We start from the raw sequence: 19,975 nt of genomic DNA, 5'->3' as shown, positions 1-19,975 counted from the left end.
CTCTTGATCACTACTTTTGGCCATCTTATTTACTTTGTGTCTTGGTGCAGACCTCTTTGGGTTGGTTTTGTTGGGGGCTCTCTGTGCCTCCTGGATCTGGATTTCTCTTTCCTTCCCCATATTCAGAAAGTTTTCAGCTATTACTTCTTCAAATAAATCTTTTTTTTTTTTTTTAAGATTTTATTTATTCATTTGAGACACAGATAGAGAAAGCACTAGCAGGGGGAGTGGGAGAGGGAGAAGCAGGCTCCCCGCTGAGCCGAGAGCCCAATGTGGGGCTCCATCCCAGGACCCTGGGATCATGACCTGAGCTGAAGGCAGATGCTTAACCATCTGAGCCACCCAGACACCCCTTCAAATAAATCTTCTGCCCCCTTTTCTCGCTCTTCTCCTTCTGGGATCCCTATCATGCAACTGTTATGCTTGGCAGTGTTGCTCAGTTCCTTTGGTCTATTCTCATTTTGAGGATTTTTTCCCCCTCTCATTTGCTCAGCTTGATTACTTTCCATTACTCTGTCCTCCAGGTTGCTGATCCGTTCTTCTACTTCCTCTTGTTTGCTCTTTATTCCAGGTGGTCCTTTTTTAAAGATTTTTTTTTTTATTTGACAGAGAGAGACAGCGAGAGCAGGAAACAAGCAGGGGGAGTGGGAGAGGGAGAAGCAGGCTTCCCGCTGAGCAGGGAGCCCAATGTGGGACTCGATCCCAGGACCCTGGGATCATGACCTGAGCCGAAGGCAGACGCTTAATGACTGAGCCACCCAGGCGCCCCCAGGTGGTCCTTTTTAATTTTCATTTAGTGAGTTCAGTATCTCTAATTGGTTCTTTTTTAGGTTCCCTATCTCTTGGTGGAGGGTGTCATGGAGGTCCTGCACTCCTTTCTCAATTCTAGCAAGTATCTTTATGACATAACTTTATTTTATTTATTTTTGAGATCTTATCCCTTTATTTGGCAGATGAGACAATTGAGGCATGGGAGGAGCAAATGACTTCCCAACATCATTGTACAAATTCTAGGAATAGTGTCAGAACTAGAACCAAGTGTCCTGACTGTTATAGCACATCATGATTGTGAAATCAGAGACAGACCCAGACTTTGCTATGGGCTTATGCTAATGAGCTCTTTTCCACCGGGATCTCCGAGCGAGGAGATGTACGCCTGGAGTTGCGGCAGCTGCTGTGGGTTAGAAGAGGCAAAGAGGGATGGAGACACCAGGACCTGGAGGCATTTGAGCACCCAAAAAGCTGTGTTTGAAACTAGTGCCACCTCTTGGATGCTCTGGTGAAGCAACCCGTATAATTCCTTTTTATTTAAAGCCAGTCGGTACAGGGTTTTCTGTCACTTGCAACCGAGAATCTTGAATATGCCAAGCTCCTCTGCTTTATGGGAGAGCCAATGGAATTCAGGACATAGAGTTTTATTTTGGAAAGAGAAAAAAAAAAGGTTCTAGGTAACTCACCAGGACTATGTTTGCAAAGTGATAACTAAAGATAGAAAAACATATGAGGACATGCTCATGTTTCATTTTCCTCCAGAAATTTTAGTTCCTAAGTTATGGATACAATTGTTTTTTCTCTGCTGACTTCTCCACTGCATTCTTGATGAGCATGACTTTAAATTTGCTATCAGACATATTACTTATCTCCATTTTGTGTAGGTCTCTTGCTATGATTTTGTTCCGCTCTTTCATTTGGGACATACTCCTCTATCTCCTCATTTTGTCTATTGCTGTGTCTGTTTCTATGTGTTAGGAAAGTCAGCTACATCTCCCGCACTTGAAAGTAGTGGCTTTATGAAGAAGAGGTCCTGTAGTGCCCTGTAGTACCATGTCTCCTTTTCACCAGAAAATGGTGCTTCAGGGGTATCTCCTATGTGTGTTGCTATAGGGGTGTCCTACCATCGCAGTGGAGCTCTGTTTGCCTTCAGTTCAGTCTGCGATGGCTTTCTGCCTGTTGTGGGCAGAGTCTGGTGCCTCTGTTGTTAGTGGGCTCATCCAGGGCTGCTTTGGGCTTGGAGTTGAGTAAGACCAGGTGTTTGCCAGAGATGAAGTAGCATCAAACTGCAGGACACTTTCCCTGTGTTGTGCCCTGAGAAGCTTTTGGTGGGTGGGGCCTGCAGTCAGACCAGCTGCCTGTTCCCAACCCACTGTTGCCGTCACAGTCAGACTGGTGTGTGGTTATATTCTCCTCTCCTTGGAGCAGGACTCACTTTGGAGTGGTGTTGACCCTTGTCTGGGCTGTTTATACACTGCCAGGCATATGGCAGTGCTTTGATGGGATCTTGCCAAGAGCAGTTGGAGGGAGTGGATCTGCTTCACTGTGGCCTCTTGTCCACATCTGGCTATGGAGAGTCTGTTCTGCCAGTCTTTGGGTTGCTTTCTGGGTTATTTGTGCTGATGTGGGTGTTTTCTAGGTAGCCACATGGCAAGAGGTGAGCCAGGGTCCTGTTACTCTGCCATCTTCCCAGCAGCCTGTGCTCAACTGTAAGAGACTCTTAATCATGGGAAACAAATTGAGGGTTGCTGGAGGGCAGAGGGGTGGGAGGATGGGGTAACTGGGGGATGGATGTCAAGGAGGGCATGTGATGTAATGAGCACTGGTTATTATATAGGACTAATGAATCACTGACCTCTACCTCTGAAACTAGTAATACATTATATGTTAAGTAATTGAATTTAAATAAAGAAAATAATAAAATTCCTTACAGGAAATCCTAAAAAAAAAGAGAGAGAAGAAAAGAAATTGTCTTTATCTCAGTGTACCTGGGTGACACAGTCAGTTGGAGGTCCAACTCTTGGTTTTGGCTCAGGTCGTGATTTGGGGTAATGAGATTGAGCCCCATGTTGGGCTCAGCAGGAAGTCTGCTTGAGCCTGTCCCTGTCTCTCTCCCTCCCCACTACCTCACCCATGCTCTCATTTGCACACTCTCTCTCTCTCTCTAAAAGAAAGATAAATAAATCTTACGAAAGGAAATCTACTTTATCTCATATAGTCATTGTAGCTTTCTTTTGAATAGTGTTAAAATTTTATATATTTTTCCATCCTTTCTTTTTTCTTTATCCTTAAAGTTTGTCCATTAGGCAGCATATAGTTGGGTGTTGCTTTTTAAAATATAAACCAACGATCTTTGCCTTTTAATTGGAATGTTTAGACCATTTACTTTCAAAAAATTACACCAACAAATCTTTATTTCTTCCTCACATTTCATGTTCATCTCAAGCTACAGGTTGAGTACATCTTTGTTCCACACTTCTTCATTCCAGGACCAACGACCTGCCCCTATCCAGGAACAACCAGACTTGCAGCAAATGGAAAAGAGATAGAGTGGAAATACCTTAAAGTATCGGTTAGGGAGTGATCCACATAACTTCTACTTAGATTTTATTGGGCAAAGCAAATCACGTACCCAGACCTCATGGAGTAATGTGGGAATTACAATCTTCTTGCAGGGATGGATTTATTATTAATATTTCATCTGGTTTTTTTTCCTGTATTTTCATCGTATTGTTACTGTATTTTTAACTTATTCTATAAGTTTAAAATTCACCATTTTAAAGTGTACAAATATAGTGGGTTTTGGTATATTTACAAAGTTGTGCATCCATTACTACTATCCTATTTCAGAACACTTTAATCACCCCCCCAGAAGAAAGTATCCATTAGTCTCCCCTTTTTACCTTCCAGCCACTGGTAATTGCTAATCTACTTTCTATCTCTATGGGTTTGCCTATTCTGGACATTTCATTATGGAATCATACAATAGGTGGTCTTTTGTGACTGGCTCCTTTCATTTAACATAGTGTTTTCTGGGTTTTAAGGAAAATAGATCATTTATATTTAATGTGATTATTGATAGGCTTATATTTACATCGGTCATTTTGTTTTATATTGTTTCCTTTTTATTTTTCTGCCTACTTTTGACTTAATGGAATTTTTTTTTTTTAAGATTTTATTTATTTATTTGACAGAGACACAGTGAGAGAGGGAACACAAGCAGGGGGAGTGGGGGAGGGAGAAGCAGGCTTCCCGCTGAGCAGGGAGCCCAATGTGGGGCTTGATCCCAGGACCCTGGGATCATGACCTGAGCTGAAGGCAGGCGCTTAACGACTGAGCCACCCAGGCACCCCATAATGGAATATTTTTTAATGAGTCTATTTTCTTTGTTGATTTATTAGCTATAACTGTTTTTTTTTTTAACTGGTTTCTTTAAGGTTTGTAGTAGATATCTTTAATTTATCACCGTCTGCCTTAAAGGGATCTCATAGTATTTCACACGTTGTGTAAGTACTTAGAATAGTACATTTCCATTTCTCCTCTCCAGTCCTTCATGGTAGGTTTGTCAAGCGTTTTACGTTTATATATGTTGTAAACCCCATGCTATATTATGATATTTGCTTCAAGCCAATTATGTTTTTTTTATAAAGATTTTATTTATTTAATTGTCAGAGAGAGAGAGGCAGGCAGAGGGAGAAGCAGGCTCTCTGCGAGCAAGGAACCCTATGTGGGACTCGATCCCAGGACCCTGGGACCATGACCTGAGCTGAAGTCAGATACTTAACTGACTGAGCCACTCAGGCGTCCCAAGCCAATTATCTTTTAAAGAGATTGAAATAATAAGAAAAAATCTCATATATAGTTTCCATCTCTGGAGCTCTTTGGTTCTTTCTTTAGCTCTAGATTTCCAACTGATACAATTTTCCTTCTGTCTGAAGGACTTTCTTTAAAAGTTCATGTAGTGTGGGGCTGCTCTTATATGTTTGAGTCTTTGTTTTTGTTTTTTTCTTTTTTTTTTTAATAAGATTTTATTATTTATTTATTTGACATACTGAGAGAGAGAGAGTGTCCACGCATAAGCTGGGGGAGCAGAAGGCAGAGGGAGAGGGAGAAGCAGGCTTCCCGCTGAGCAAGGAGCCTGATGCCAGGCTTGATCCCAGGACCCCGGGATCACAACCCAAGCTGAAGGTGGACACTCAACTGTGACTGAGCCACCCAGGCACCCCCTTTTGATTTTTAAAGATACTTTTTCTGTGTATAGGTTGGCAGTTCTTCCCCCCCCCCCCCCCCCCACAGTACTTTAATGATGTTTCATTGACTTCTGTCTTGCATTGTTTTCATTGGGAAATCTGATCCTTTCCTTATCTTTGTTCCTGTGTATATAATGTACCTTTTTTTTCCCTGTCTCTTTTTAATAGTTTTTTTTTTCCTTTATCTCTGGTTTATGCAGTTTAATTCTGAGAGATGCCTTATTGTACTTTTTTTTTTTTTTAAAGATTTTATTTATTTATTTGAGAGAGAGAATGAGAGAGAGAGCAGGAGAGGGAGGAGGGTCAGAGGGAGAAGCAGGCTCCCTGCCGAGCAGGGAGCCCGATGCGGGACTCGATCCCAGGACTCCAGGATCACGACCTGAGCTGAAAGCAGTCGCTTAACCAACTGAGCCACCCAGGCGCCCCTGTACTTTTCTTTTTAAAATTAATATATTTAGAGAGCGTGTGAGCGAGGGGAGGGGCAGAGGGAGAGGGAGACAAGCAGACTCCCTGCTGAGCAGGGAGCCGAAAGTGGGGCTCAGTCCCAGGACCCTGAGATCATTACCTGAGCCAAAACCAAAAATTGGATGCTCAACCGACTGAGCCACCCAGGTGCCCCTGTACTTTTCTTCTTGTTTCTTATATTGGGGTTTTGTTGAACTTCTTGTAGATTTACAGTTTTCTTCAAATTTGGAAACTTTTTGACCATTTTTGTCTCAAAATTTTTTTGTTGCTTTCCTCCTCTTCAGAGATTCTAATTACACAAATATTAAACCCTCTTGAAGTTATTCCACAGCTCAGTGAGACTTTGTTCATATTTTGGAAAATTTCTACTACTATGTATTCAAGTTCACTGATACTTCTTTCTGCCATGTCTAATTGGCCATTAATCCCATCCAGTGTGTTTTTCATCTCACATTGTGGTTCATCTCTAGAAGTTGGAGCCAAGTGTTGTTTGTATGTCTTAAGTACTTAAGTTTTAAACATACAGAAATCTAGTCACAGTAAATTTTAATAGCCTAATAAGCACTTATAGATAGTGCTAAAGGGTATAAAGTATTTGTAAGTTTTGACTTGGTTCTTACATGGAAAAGTAGTTTGCACAAAAGATAACTTTTGGTGCTGAGTTTTAAGTGACCAGAGTTGAATTTATTTTTATGGTTGTGATCAATAATTATTGTACAACTAAAATATACAAACCACTATATTAAAAATTATTGTCAGTAAGGTATGGATATAGATGAACTTTTTCCCAAGTAATTCACAGTTTATTTGGGAATACCAGATGTGCCCTGTGTATATGTTAATATCTAAAGAATAATTACTAGAGTTTAAAGATGCTCAGAAAAGAGGTTTTGACAAGTAAGAATTTCAAGAAATAAAAGGAGCAGAAGGTTGTCACCCTTGTTCTTGTGTGGATTACTCAAAATCTGTACTCATTTCGAGTTCACATTTTGAGACTTTCATTTTCTCTTTCTCTGTCTCTTTGTGTTTTTTTTGTCATTAAAACTCAAAATCCATGGGAAGGATTTATGTGTAGAGAATGTTTGAATGTAATGACATCTTGTTTTTGCCTTAGAACAATCCTGGTGGAAAAACACATTTCTGACTCTAACAAAAAATAAAATGGCAAACACTAGGTTTAACTTTTCCTCCCCCTGTTCTGCCCTACTATCCTGCCAACATATTAAGTCCAAGGAAAAATTATAAGAATAATAACTTAAATTTTCTCTGACCACTTCTGTGTTTTATAATGTAGATATGTAAGTTACATAACTAAAGTAAAAATTATGAGACACAATTACTACTTGTAATGAGGGATATAAGGAAAATGCTTTTATTTAGGATATTTTGTTCTCTTCTCCAAATATAGATGGGTCTCTGGTTATGTTACTTAACTCTCTTTAATTCAGTAAAGTATTAAAATGGCAATATTTTAGAAAATGATAATTTAAGAAACATGAAAATATCAAATATCAAACAAACTGTTTTTCCTCCCCATGGTTTTACTGCAATTATAACTTTTAAAGTATCAGTGCATGTGGCAACCCCAGAAAGATGTGAAGAAATGGTTCAATACAATATCAAAGATCTGTTTGATGAAAGTTAATAATTGATAGCCTTAAAGTTGAAATGGGACAGCTATTTTTTTCCTATGTGTTAAATGTGTTTTTCGTTTTAAAAATACAAAGGCTTTGGCAGAGATGAATTTAGGAAGGTAAGGTTCAAGTGTGATAGCAGTGCATTTTAATTAAGGAAGGGAATGTTGCTAATTTAAATTTTTAATGGGCCATTATTCGTGTGGTCTAAAAGTTTAGCATTGAACAGTGTTTATTTCCTTTTACATTCTTTGCTTTTTAACAGATTTTTGGGCGGTGAGATATGAGAATAAGGAGAGTGGATAAGGGTTCTTTTAAAATAAAATAAATGTATTTTATGTATTTTTAAATATAGTAAGCAGGAATCCTTGAAACCTTAATTTATATATCTTTATCTTACCAACATCTGGATCTATACTGTCCTGTATGGTAGCCACAAGCCAGATGTGGCAGTTGAGCACCTGAAATGTGGCTGGTCTGAATTGTTATGTGCTATAAGAGTAAAATGTATACCAGATTTTGAAGAGTTGATTTGAAAAAAAGAATATCTCATTAATTAAATTTTTATTACATGCTAAGATGGTATTTTGACTATATTTGGTAAAATTATTAAAATTAATTATACTTTTTTTTTTTACTTTATATGTGGCTAGTAGAACATTTAAACTGATATAAGGGGCTTGCATTATATTTCTGTTGGACAGGGCTGATCTAGATGATCCAACTTTCATCTTACGTTTATAATTTTACTACTAAAGCATTACCTTGTTTTCCTGAGGATACTCTCTATAACACAACCAAGAATATTAAGGAATTAAAAAGCTTGGGAGCAAAACCAATTTTTTCAAGTCTCTCTGTAAAAAATTCATGTATTTTCAATCATAGGAGAGGCCTTTAAGATCTTCACACAAACTCTTTATTCTTTTTCTTTTCATTGAGGATTATTTTGCATTTTTTATTAGTTGATTTCCTAAGGAATTTGATGATGTAATTAAGAGAATTTATTGAACTACTTTTGCTGTTGCAACTAGCTTAGCTTCACATTGTGTTTTAAATTAAGAAATCTTAGAAGTTAAGTTTGTTATGCTTGTCTGTCTGGAATGTCTATATAAAAGTAATCCCCAAACCATCAGTTTCTGGCCAGGATATTTGGGAGGGAGGTGCAAGTCTCCTGTGTTTGCCTTCTCTGAGACCTCATCTTAAAGAAACAGAAGCAAAATAAAAACCCCCATGCTTTCAGAACTGGAGAGATTGCTGTCACGTAGGCACCCCACTGTGAGTTGTCTCTGAATTGTTTCCTGTGCTAATTCCTTGGGTTTTCTCTTAATTCTCCCCTTTTTTGTTTCTCTTGCTCTGAGACTTGAATTTATGCTTGATGATGTTGATGTGAAGGGGGTGACTACTCTGTGAGTCAGGCAAGTATTTTGCTGCTACTGGTTTGCTGTTCTTCTAGCTTGCTAGTTGCTGTTTTTCTCCCAGTACATTCATATCCTGTTTCTTTGATGTAACATTACAAGAGATATTTGAATCCCTGTTTGTAAAGTGGATTCCCCTGCGGTAAGTGCCAGTGTATTTAGCTTTCCAAGTGTTTTTCTTATATAGCAGTTTTTTTACCTTTGCTTTTCTCGGTCTTTGTTAGCTCTTTGTAAATTATCTTAGCAGTTGACACATTTCCAAATGGCATGATGACCTGTTGCTGTTGTATCCTGATCTTTTAGCTCTGGTACCCATAGGAAAGTATTATGCTGAGTACAATAGGGTATTCAAAAAGTTTACTGTCAACTCTTCGCAAATATGGTAGTTTCCCATTGTCTGTGGAGGATACATTCCAAGAATGCCAGTGGATGTCTGAAACTGTAGATAGTACTGAACTCTGTATGTATTGTTTTTTCTATACATACCTACCTGTGATAAAGTTTAATTTATAAATTGGGCACAGTAAGAGGTTAACAACAATAACTAACAATACGATAGAACAATTACAGCCATATAGTCTAATAAAAGTTGTGTGAGTGAGGTTTCTCTCAAAATATCTTAATGTACTGTTCTCTTATAATGATGTGAGATGGTAAGATGCCTACCTATGAAGTGAGGTGAGTGACGTAGGCATTGTGACATAGCATTAGGCCACTGTTGACCTGCTGACCATATGTCAGAAGGAGAATCATCTGCTAATGGACCCCAGTTGATTGTGGGTAACTGAAACTGCAGAAAGTGAAGCTGCGGATAAGGGGGGACTACAATAATTGCCAGATTTCTATTTGTGGGCTTCACCTCTATTCTACGGTTCAGACTTGTCTTTTCCATTGCTGTGCTTCTTACCTACATTGATGTCCCCCAAGGTCTGCATACTCCAAATACCCAAAAGAGAACCCATTGTTTTCCTTCTCCTCCATTGTGTTTTTCAATCATGGTATTATTGTGAGAGGCTTTTTCTTTGATGTTCATCAAGTGTGCACTGCCACACACAAGCTACTCTTTTTTTCTCATATGCCCATCATGAAGTAATACACACTGTGCTGTTTTTCCTTAGGTAGGTGACCCCTTGGTGAGGATAAGGTTCAGTTCTCAGTAGCAAAGTTATGGTGAAGGTAATCTGCCTAATAAAATAAAACTGAAACTACTCTCTGTGTTGACATATTCCCTTGTTCTCAGTTTAGTCAAACTGGGTTCCAGGGAACTGGAAATGCTTTTTCTCTGCCAACTCTTTAAAGTTTCTGGAAGCAGCCAAACCTAGACTTTCTCCATCCTTGATGCTACTTGAAGTGAAGTCCAACTGAAAATTAGCTTTAGCACCCCCATCTCAGATAATGTGGGGCTATAGCCGTTTTGAATGCTGTCTTTAGAGCTGGAGCTGCCCTAACAAAAACTTGGAGTTGCTTACTTAAACTAAAGATTATGTATTCTCCAGTCAATAAAGATCCAACCTCTGATGTCTTAGTCTGGCAGCATTCTGGGAGGATGAATAGATTTGGGCTTGTGAATTACTGTATAGCAGTGGCAGATAAAAAAAAACCAGGAGGCCACCCAAACCTGTGGGGCATGCCTTTGATTGTAGCATACAGTATTCCTGCTGGGCCAGTATTCTTTTCCTTGAATCTGATAAATTTCTTCTTATATTAGTCATACGGAACTTATGATGGGATACAAAGGTAGTTTCCTTTTTTTGCAATAAATCTGTGCAAGGCAGTGAACCCACATGCTCTGGAAACAGGGAAATAAGTACATTTTGAATAGACTTCTCAGTAGTCCAAGGACCTATGAGTAATGCCATATTACCATTTTACTAGTTGCTGGCCTCCAGTCTTTGGAAATTGTTGACATTTTCAGGTAGTATACATCCTCTATTACCATGTCAGAATACTTTAATTATATTGAAACTAGGTGGCCGCCTGTTTAGTAGGAGTCTTCCTGAGTTGTTTCATCACTGTATTTAGCAAAGAGAGATAAGAATACTTGATTCTGGGGCGCCTGGGTGGCTCAGTCATTAAGCGTCTACCTTCAGCTCAGGTCATGATCCCAAGGTCCTGGGATCAAGCCCCACATCAGGCTCCCTGCTCAGCGGGAAGCCTGCTTCTCCCTCTCCCACTCCCCCTGCTTGTGTTCCTGCTCTCGCTAACTCTCTCTCTGTCAAATAAATAAATAAAAATCTTTAAAAAAAAAAAATACTTGTTTCTAACTACACATTCTATAAAGTCTACATTTGCTTTCTTTCTTTTTTTTTTTTTAAAGATTTTACTTATTTATTTGAGAGAGAGAGACAGAGCATAAGCAGGGGCAAGGAGGCAGAGGTAGAGGGAGAAGCAGACTCATCACTGAGCAGGAGCCTAATGCAGGGCTCAGTGCCAGGACCCTAAGATCATCACCTGAGCTGAAGGCAGATTTAACCAAAAGAGCCACCCAGGTGCCCCAAGTCTACATTTTCTTAATGAGTGTGTAAATTCTTTTCCTGTGTACCATGACTTAGAAGCTCAGTGGGGAGGGTCTTAACAGTATCAGTTCAAGTATTACTTCTGGAAAATGTTCCAACTCTCCAACAGAAAAGACTTCTTCATTATACCTATAACATTGAAAAAAATTCTAAAGTTTATCTTTAGAAAAGTCTGAAATTTGCTAGAATGACTAACAATTAGAAAAGGAAAAAATGGAATAATGTTCATATTTTCCTTTTTTTACAAAATAGATACATTTAGGGGCACCTGGGTGGCGTAGTCAGTTAAAAGTCTGACTTTTGGTTTCAGCTCAGGTATGATCTTGGGGTCCTGGGATCCAGCCCTGCATCAGGATCTGTGCTCAGCATGGAGTCTGCTTGGGATCTCCTTCTCCCTATGCCCCTCTTGCTCATTCTGTCTCTCTCTCTCTCTCAAATAAATAAATCTTTAAAAAAACAATAAAACAAAATAGATATATTTAATGTATAAAAATAGTCCTTTACAAAGTAATAGTCATTATTATAAAAAAAGTTTTAAAGGGCTTTCAACAATAGAAAGCAGTAGTTTCTCACCTAATTGTCACTACTTCTAGTGTCATTAACCACAGACAGTATTTTCTATAAATTTTTATAAAGTTGATATATAATTTGCAATCAGAGAAATAAATGCTCAGTTCTTAAGTATAGTTTGATTTTGGACAAATTTGTGTATAACCCACATGCCCATTAACACATAGATGATTTCTATCATGGTAGAAAATTCCTATCATCCCAGAAAATTCCCTTGTGCCCTTTCTAACAACCTCACCCCCCTGAAATCTCTCTTCTGATTTTTATTGTCATCGATATATTTTACCTGTTCTTTTTTATATAACACTTTTTTGAGCTATAACTCATATACATACAATTCACCAGTTTAAAGTATACAATTCAGTGTTTTTTCATGTATTCAGAGTTGTATAATCATCACAAGAAAGCACATGTTCATTAGCAGTCACTGTCCATTCCTTCTTGCTCCTCTCACTTCTCCTCCAGTTCTCAGCAACAACAAATCTACTTTCTGAGTTCCAGATATTTTATATAGGTGGAATCATCCAATATGTTTCCTTTTGTGACTTCTTTCACTTAGCATAATGTTTTCAAGGTTTGTCCATGTACCAATATTTCACTCCTTTTCATGACCGAATAATATTCCATTATATGGCTATACCAGTGTTTTTTTAATCCATTTAATTGTTTCCACTTTTTTGGCTAGTATGAGTAATGCTGCCATGAACATTTGTTATGTAAATTTTGTGCAGCTGTCACCACAGGGAACTGACATTCATTAGCAGTCACCTCCTGTCCCTTCTTGGGCATAGATTTTCATTTATCTTGGTTATATACCTAGGACTGGAATTGCTGGTTCACATGATAATTCTTTGTTTAATCGTTTGAAGAATTACCATATTGTTTTCCAAAGTGGTTTTACCATTTTACATTCCCACAAGTAGTGTCTAAGGGTTCCTATGCCTCCATTTCTTCACCAACATTTGTTATTATGTCTTTTCGATTACAGTCATCCTAGTGGTTGTGAAGTGGTGTCTTACTATGGTTTTGGTTTGCCTTTCCCAAATGATTAGTGATGTTGAACAACTTTTCATGTGCTTATTGGCCATTTGTATATCTGTTTTTTGAAAAATGTCTATTCTGGTTCTTTGCCCATTTTTTAATTGGGTTGTTTGTCTTTACCATTGAGTTGTAAGAGTTTCTTACATATTCTAGATATAGGTCTTCTGGCTTGCAAATATTTTTTCCCATTCTGTGAGTTTTCTTTTCCCTTTCTTGATGGCATCCAGGAAGGTATGAAACATTTTTAATTTTGATGAGTTCAATTTGTGTGTGTGTGTGTTTGTGTGTATTTATTTATTTAGTCACTTGTGCTTTTGGTGTCATTTTTAAGAAGGCTTTACCTAACCCTGAGTCATGAGGACTTACTCCTATATTTTCTTCTATACTATACTTGTTCTTGAACTTCATGTATGTGGAATCATGTAGTATATGCTTTTTTGCATCTGACTTCTTTCACTCGACCTAACATTTATAAGGTTCATCTATGTTATATGTATCGGCAGTTTGTTTCTTTTTATTGCAGAGTAATATTGCAATGAATGAATATATCACAATTTGATCACTTATTTTTTCTGGATATTTGAGTTGTTTCTAGGTTTTAACTATTACGAATAAAGCTTCTATGAACTTTCTTCAAGTCTTTCTCTTGTTGGGTCATATGAAAATGTATTTAGTTCTTCAAAGAGGTTGAAGTATGACATCCCTATATGACAGTTACAAGTACTTCCATCCCAGGCAACACTTGGTATGGTCAATCTTTAAAATTGTAGCCATTTTAATGTATACATAGTTTGATTTTAACTTGCATTTCTCTGATGACTAAAGATGTTAAGTGTTTTCCGATTGCTTATTGGCCACTTGATTATCTTTTTTTGTAAAGTGTCAGTTTTAGTCCCTTACTCATTTAAACAGCTGTGTTGTTTGCTTTCTTAATTATTGATTTTAAGAGTTCTTAGTATATTCTGGATACTAATCTTTTGTCAGATACATATGTTGAGAACATTTTTTTCTCAGACTATGGCTTACCTTTTCATTTTCTCAGCGGTATCTTTTGAAGAGCAGAGTTTTAAAGTTTGATGAAGTCCATTTTATTTATTTTTTATTTTTTTATTTTTTTAAAGATTTTATTTATTTATTTGACAGAGAGAGACACAGCGAGAGAGGGAACACAAGCAGAGGGAGTAGGAGAAGGAGAAGCAGGCTTCCCTGAGGAGCAGGGAGCCTGATGCGGGGCTCGATCCCAGGACCCTGGGATCATGACCTGAGCCGAAGGCAGACGCTTAACGCCTGAGCCACCCAGGCGCCCCAAGTCCATTTTATTTTTTAATCAATCTTCTCTTTTATGGTTAGTGTTTCCTTGTGTCTTGTTAACACATTTTGCCTCCTCCAGGGGTAAAGGCTTTTTCCTGTTTTCTTCAAGGAGTTTTAATAGTTTTAACTTTTATATTCATGGCTGTTGTCCATTTGTGTCATTTTTATATGTCATGGTAGTTAAGGCAGGGACAGTATTTTATTTTATTTTTTTAAAGATTTTATTTATTTATTTGACAGAGAGAGACACATAGAGAGAGGGAACACAAGCAGGGGGAGTGGGAGAAGGAGAAGCAGGCTTCCTGCGCAGCAGGGAGCCTGATGCAGGGCTCAATCCCAGGACCCTGGGCTCATGACCTGAGCCGAAGGCAGACGCCCAGTGACTGAGCCACCCAGGTGCCCCTGTTTTATTTTATTTTATTTTTTAAAGATCTTATTTATTTATTTGACAGAGAGACACAGTGAGAGAGGGAACACAAGCAGGGGGAGTGGGAGTGGGAGAGGGAAAAGCAGGCCTCCTGCATAGCAGGGAGTCCGATGTGGGGCTCGATCCCAGGACCCTGGGATCATGACCTGAGCCTAAGGCAGACGGTTTACGACTGAGCCACCCAGGCGCCCCAGGGACAGTATTTTAAATAATGTAGTATCTTTATTTGGAATACTTCATTTATACATTTTTTCTTACAGTTCTGTGTATTTGTTTATGTTATTTCACTGTCCTCTGAAGATAAACTGCTTTACCTTCTTCTCTAACTCACGCATGATTGCACTTGGCATTCCTGCTTATACCAGAAGTTATAACTTGGCAATCTCTGAGACCTTTCTGACTCTCTAAAAAAAGCCTTCTGTTTAGGCACTTTTTCATCTATATTTCCATTATATCTCAAACTTACGTTTAACTTAGGAAATACCATTATTTTCTTTTTAACTCCATGTCTCTCTATTGATGGTAGTGCTGTAGTTTAGTTACTTGGCCCAATAGCAAGCACTCAATGAATAATGAACTGAAATACAGGACTTAGGTTCAAGTTGTTTCAGTAAAGTTTGTTTCTCTACTCCATTTAGAATTCTGAAGGATTAGACTCATACATAAAAGTATTTACATATGTTTACTAATTTTTCCATAGGATATATTGTGGACTTACTGAAATAATATCTGTAGAAAAAACAGTATTTAAGTAAAACATCATCATTATTTTTTCTAAAAAAGAATATTTATAGCAAATAGTTGACCCTTAATTTGCCTGGTTGTATAAATTTTTCTGTTTCTAGCAATATTTGGGATATTTTATATAAATTATGTTGAAATGGAAATGTATTAAATTATCCCATGAATAAGGATAGAATTTGTTCAATTTGTGTTATTGTGTTGTATTATTAAATATGACATATTTGGGATTTGAAGTTTTTTTTAATATGGGAATTTTTATTTCATCTCAGTCAATATTTAATGTACTTTGTACTGAGTTAAATGCTGTCAGGGATATAAGGATGAGTAAATTATAAATATAAAGGATGTTTCTGTAGTCTGTTCAGTAGGGTTTGACACATACGTTTCTTTCCTTTATTAGTTTTTATTTATCTTAAATTACTACTGGGAGCATTTCTTATATCCTAAGCAGATGACTTATTCAAGAAATTACTAGAAGTAAATAGAAGCCATGTTAAAAACACAAATAGCTCTTTTAGGACCCTTATTTGAATGACATGTAATTTACATCTTTATAGTGATGGAGCCACATTTTCCAACCTTTTTTTTATAGTCTGTTTCTTTATAAAAGAAATAATGGATTTGATGTTGTGATGAGTCATGGAATTGATCTCTGAAATTATCTTAATTCATCTTTCAACAGATAAGGAAACACAAAGGCTATAGGTCCTTAAGAGTGAAGAGGTCTTTGTTTGAGAGTGCAAACCCAGTGATAAATAACAGCTGTTAGTTGGCCTGAGTTTTTGGGAGATAGTAGGGATTATGGAGATTGAGTGGATTAAAGTCCTCCATTTAGTAAGAGAAGCTCTTACTCTGCTACACCTTGTTGTTCCTATGCAGGGCCTGGTTTTGCCCTATCTTTTTATTTTTCAAGAGAACCCCAGAATTGTAAATAAATATAAATATATGTGTATATAAACAAATAAGTAAAATCTTCCAATTTTAATATTAATAATTGTTCAATTTATACAAACACTGCATGACCAAACAAAACACTTTGGGCAGATTTATACATGGGTAGAGAAAAATTTAAAAAGAGAAGGGATTTGGATGATTTGTATGGCTTTGCCTTGCTTTTTTCTAGCCCAGGACATATTCTAAACATATTAGGGTTAGTTCTTTCATAGAATTTATTATACCTGTTCCAACTGTAGTTTCTTTTTTCCTGAAGCCCTCCCAACTATTTTTCTCACCAGATTTCTCCTAATTTGTATTTTTAGTGGAGATGAAGGGAAATTATAATGGGACTAATAGCACTAAAATATTTAACATAATTTACCATCAAGTTCTGAAATTGTGGGGCACCTGGTGGCTCAGTCAGTTAAGCATCCAGCTCTTGGTTTCAGCTCAGTTCATGATCTCAGGGATGTGAGATCAAGCCCTGTGGCAGGCTCTGCGCTCAGTGCAGAGTCAGCTTGAGATTCTTTTCCCCTCCCTCTCCCTACCCCTCTGCCTCTCCCCCTGCTCTCTCTGTCTCTCAAATAAATATTAAAATTTTTTTGAAATTGCTATGCTTAGATAACAAAATAGCAGTAATTTTATAGATGCCAATCAGATATTATTGAAATTATGCATATTCTAAAACCACAGCTATAGTGAAGCTGTAAGTATCATCATTACTTCATCAAGTATCACTGTGAAATTAGATCTTGAGCAATTTTTAATTATGTTTTAGATTGTTAGAGACGGATAGTAAGTCTTTAAGATCTGTAAATGGGTCAAGAAGAAACAGTGGCTCCTCCCTTGTATCAAGTTCATCAGCCTCTAGCAATCTCAGCCACCTTGAAGAAGATTCTTGGATTCTTTGGGGAAGAATTGTTAATGAATGGGAAGATGTACGCAAAAAGAAGGAAAAGCAAGTTAAGGTATTCGTATTCTTTGTTGAAGTTCTTCCTCTTATCCCAAAGGGGCATCAAGGCATGGATTAATAGAAGATTTTAAAAAATCAGATTCTAGTACTTTCCAAGGGCTGTGTAATAGAGCTCTGCTTTATGTTTTCATTTATTTGTGCCCATAAAAGTTTTGACTTGTACATATCAGTTTTTATAGATGTATCCTAATGGTAGAAATATATAGCTGAAAATTATTTTAGAAATTAAATCCTCACATTTTATAGATTCAGGAATGAAGTTGTAACATCTGATATCTTTGAATTATCGGTATTTAACTTTTTTTGCCTAAAACACCCCTTTGAAAGATAATGGTTACTGTGCTTTCATTCACAGCTCTGCAGATTATCAATTACTTCCTTAGTAGCTTTAGAGGCCATACTTTGGGAGAAATGTCAAGAATTTATCCATGGCATTGTAACCCTCTGAACAGAATAGGATACAGCCAAGGGCCAAGTCTTAGCCTTGGTTAAAAGGTTCCCTAGTATTAAGAGTAGCTTTGTGAATTATAAATTTGATAGAGTGTTCTACTCCATTCCAACCCCCAGTAAGTCTTCTTTGGCTTTTAAGGTAGGAGACTTAACTGGTTCATTTTTAAAATTTTATTTTACTTTTATTTTTATTTTTAGGAGCTTGTTCATAAAGGGATACCCCACCACTTTAGAGCAATAGTTTGGCAACTTTTATGCAGTGCACAAAGTATGCCAATTAAGGATCAGTATTCAGAACTCCTGAAAATGACCTCACCATGTGAAAAATTGATCCGAAGGGACATTGCTAGAACTTATCCTGAACACAATTTTTTTAAGGAAAAAGATAGCCTTGGACAGGAGGTTTTATTTAATGTAATGAAGGTAAGTTCTATTTATTCATTTTTTGAAATGAATTCTCAGAAGATTGAAATTATACATATAATGAAGCATGAATCCTCGGCACAATAATCAGTTTCTTCTGCAAAAATTTGTTGTTAGCCTAATTTCTGCTTTATTTTTGATGCTACATTACTGTCTAGTTTAGAGAACTTAGAAAATTCATCACTTTGCTTAGTACTAGTTGGTTGAAATCAAATAACCTATAAATCACTATACACCATAGAAAGATCATTTATGAAAATGGATAATTTATCTTCTGTGAGTTTCACAATCTAGGAACAAAGTTTTCTGCTTACTGTGGCCAGCACTGTTAAAAGTTCTTAGCCCTTAAAAGTGTGTGCCATTGTAATTTTTTCTTTCAATATTGCCTTTTTTCTTCTCATAATTCTTTTCCCTTTCAACTACCTCTGTGAAATATTAATTTCTTCTTAAACCATCTCAGTTTTTCCAGTGCTTTACCCTAACCTTACTCTGGTTTTATCTCAGATAAACATTTTTTAAGCCTAGTTACTTCACTGAGTACAAATTCCTTTATTTTCTTGTCCTTAGGAGCTGTCAGTTTCTAATTGGGAAATTGTCAAAAGAAAATTTTATATAATAAATCACCTACTTTTTAAACACTTACAGGATAACTTGTATAACAAACAAGCAAAAGCTTTTCTAAAAAATAAATGGTCTTTACTCCACTGTCTCACGATTTTTAGGTTTTTAGAGAAAGAAGATATAATACATCATGTTAAAGTATTCTGAACATTTTTTTACTTTTTAGGCATATTCTTTAGTGGATCGTGAGGTTGGTTACTGTCAAGGAAGTGCTTTTATAGTTGGATTGTTGCTTATGCAGGTAAGTTAGTACAAGTATTAAGTGTCTGATTAAGTTCTTTATTGAAGTTGGAGAATTTAAAAATCATCCTTGTTTTTATTAAGCATTAGATACTGGAAATTTTTCCCTAGGCATAATTTAAATAGGGATATTTAGTTTGCAGTTTAAAATATTAAATGTGTTGAAAATAACATATGCAATAATATCCTGCCACTAAACAAAATTTCAACTTCTTGGTATCTACATTTGGACCATAATATTCCACTAAAGCCTGTATCTACTTTTAAATCTTAACTTACATGTCAGTATTTAATAAAGACTCACCTTTTCCGAACCAAGGAGGACATGATTGAAGTGTTGATATGAAAATCTTATTAATATCATACATCTTTGCAAATTTACACAGAAATTTTGGTTGTCATAGAGTTGAGGGCTTGTTACGTCTAAAATAGAGGTACTCAGTTATTCTTACTGCCCCAGAGATATAACCTATATTTCCATTACCAGCGAATAATTTTGGAGTGGGTTCGGGTGGGATGTTTTCAGAAGTCAGGGACAGGATCATCATTTATATCTTTGAGGGGAAATGGTAAATAGTGTTTTCTCTTCACCTTTGTTGAAATTTTTTTTTCAAGTCCATCATACTCTATATTATTCTCAGACTAAAATGTAATCTGAAGAGAAACCTTGGAGATAGCTTGATTTGAGTCATATATACTGGTTTTTGCATCTTAGTACTACACTGAATTCTGTGAATGTCGGCTAGATTATTTAGTCTCTCTCTGAGCCTGAATTAGGTAACACTATCTACTGTCAGATTCATTGTGAGGTCATATGAGATAATAAATGTAAAAACCTAGCATGGTGTTTTCCACATAGTAGACATGCAATGAAAGTTCGGTGTCTTGCCCAAGATCACTTTTCTTGGTAGATAAAAGCAGAGTAGGAATCTGAGACTGTTTCCCCATTCTTTGCTTCAGTTTCCTGAGAGTTCTGCCTGAGTTTTAAAGCTCTATAACTGTGACACTACTTTTCTGAGTAGCAAAAACCTGATGTCAGAGACATTGGTTTATAATAAAAGTGACAGATTTTTATTTTGTTTTGTAACATAAGAACTACTACCAATTGTTGTAGGATAATTGTCCATTTCTAGGTGACATTGGCTTGTAAATAATAAAAACAAAACTAGTTTTGTTAATGTCGAGGTG

At 36.9% G+C, this 19,975-nt stretch overlaps 1 protein-coding gene across 1 annotated transcript in view; it reads left to right on the top strand.

Annotated features, from left to right (window-relative positions):
• The window catches only part of EVI5 (ecotropic viral integration site 5), a 173,707-nt gene that overhangs the window by 17,980 nt on the left and 135,752 nt on the right, over positions 1 to 19,975 (top strand). Inside the window, exons 3-5 of the mRNA XM_021689953.1 lie at positions 16,859 to 17,048; positions 17,702 to 17,926; positions 18,714 to 18,788. Coding sequence (XP_021545628.1) covers positions 16,859 to 17,048; positions 17,702 to 17,926; positions 18,714 to 18,788 — 490 coding nt within the window. The remainder of the gene's footprint in view (positions 1 to 16,858; positions 17,049 to 17,701; positions 17,927 to 18,713; positions 18,789 to 19,975) is intronic.

This window comes from Neomonachus schauinslandi, chromosome 4 (genome assembly GCF_002201575.2).
Source record: "Neomonachus schauinslandi chromosome 4, ASM220157v2, whole genome shotgun sequence".
Classification (NCBI taxonomy): Eukaryota; Metazoa; Chordata; class Mammalia; order Carnivora; family Phocidae; genus Neomonachus; species Neomonachus schauinslandi.
Note: the sequence above shows the minus strand (reverse complement) of the source record. Positions and strands in the feature narration are given on the sequence as shown.